Source organism: Diabrotica undecimpunctata, chromosome 7 (assembly GCF_040954645.1).
Source record: "Diabrotica undecimpunctata isolate CICGRU chromosome 7, icDiaUnde3, whole genome shotgun sequence".
Lineage (NCBI taxonomy): Eukaryota > Metazoa > Arthropoda > Insecta > Coleoptera > Chrysomelidae > Diabrotica > Diabrotica undecimpunctata.
Window position 1 is genome coordinate 37,410,223 of NC_092809.1, and position 1,811 is coordinate 37,412,033.

At 35.6% G+C, this 1,811-nt stretch overlaps 1 protein-coding gene across 1 annotated transcript; it reads left to right on the plus strand.

The window, feature by feature from the left end:
* The first annotated feature begins 582 nt into the window (after window positions 1–582).
* Window positions 583–1,446, plus strand: LOC140446336 (uncharacterized). The gene has a single exon (XM_072538879.1). The coding sequence runs from the start codon at window positions 583–585 to the stop codon at window positions 1,444–1,446; it is 864 nt and encodes a 287-aa protein (XP_072394980.1).
* Window positions 1,447–1,811: the final 365 nt, after the last annotated feature.

Consider the following 1,811-nt stretch of genomic DNA (forward strand, 5'->3'; position numbering starts at 1 on the left):
ATTTTATAAATTATCTTTTGGTTCAATAAATGCGGCATACAATTCTTAAAAAAAGTTTGGGAAAAGAAGCAAAAAATCAAATTGAAACAAAAACAAAACAAAAAACAAACTAAGGTAAGTGCGCCAAATATTGCCATGCTCCTAATATTGCCACTCTCCATAAATTTATTAATTTGTCCCTTGAATCACAGATGGTCATGTAAGCTCAAATATCGAATTAAAACAACCACTCTAAAAACGTTATAGGTGGAACCAGTTAGTATTGGTGTTCACGGCAAAGCAGCGTGTATTTTGTGCGATTTGTTTATAAAAACGTGGGAAAATTCTAATGATTGTTATAAGCTAGCTAATATCGACTATAGAAGGGTGAGAACGTTATCAGGTAGGTACATTCAAGTATTTTATTACTCCATATTGTGTGTAATTAATATAAAAGAATAAAACATAAATCGCCATTTTTGTTCCGCAGTAGTAATGATCCTAATATTGCCACATGAGATAGTTCCTAATATTGCCATGGCAATATTTGGAACCTAACATGAAAATTTACTTTTTATTAATAAAAACTTTCTTTTCAACAGAATGCCGAATAGAAAGAGAGCCCTGTGGTCTAAGGCGAATCTCGTTGCAGCGTTAGAAGTAATAAGAGCTGGAAGCAGTATAACCCAAGCTTCATTACGATATGAAATACCTCGAACAACACTTGTACTACATTATCGCAGCCAAAATTCGGTTAAACGACTTGGAAGGAAAAGTATTTTAAGTTTTGAACAAGAAAGGGACCTAGTTCGCAGAATTCATAAACTAGCAGAGGTGGGCATGCCAATAACTAGTAAAATAGTAAGAAGAAGTGTATTTTCGTATGCGAAGATAATGAAGATTCCTGATCCTTTTTCTGATACATCTAAATTAGCAGGTAGGAAATGGCTGAAAATATTCTTTGCAAGACATCCCGATGTGGCTAGAAGGAAGGCTCAGCAAATGAATCCAGCAAGAGCACAGAAAATGAATCCATTTATCGTAAAGGATTATTTTAAGAAATTGGAGGAAGTATTCATTAAATTGGAATTGTTTGATAAACCTGGAAACGTGTACAATATGGACGAGAAAGGTTGCCGTCTAACGATCCATAAACAGCAAACCGTATTGGCCAAGAAAGGTGCTAAACGTATCCACTTGACAGCGCGTGAACACGGTGAAAATATTAGTATTGTGGGTTGTGGAAATACCCTGGGGCAAGCCATCCCACCGTTCATTCCTTTCAAAGGGAAGAGATTGAAGCCTGAATGGAATGATCATCTACCACTAGGATCAACTGTAATGATAACACAGAAAGGGAGCATGACAAATGAGACGTTTATTTCATGGCTGGGACATTTTGCAAAGTATAAGAATACAGGCCCATTCTCCCGATATTCGATGGTGCAAAATCGTATCTGGACATAAGTATTGTTGAAAGTGCAGAAAATTATGGTGTTACTTTATTTTTTCTTCCAAGTAACACCACGCATGAACTGCAGCCTATGGATAAAGCTGTCTTTAAAAGTTATAAGTCTTTTTGGGATCAGAAGATTTTAAATTTTTTGATAACTCAACCTGGGAAAAATTTAACCAAAATGCGATTTGGTGAAATATTTAGTAAAGTTTGGTTAAAAGCGATGATACCAGCTAACATCATCTCTGGGTTCAAAGCAACTGGAATATTTCCTTTTAACCCAGACATCATACCTGAATCAGCATTTGCACCCAGTCTTATAACGCATATTGAAGAAAATGTATTAGAATCACTAGACGTCGACGATAACAATGTA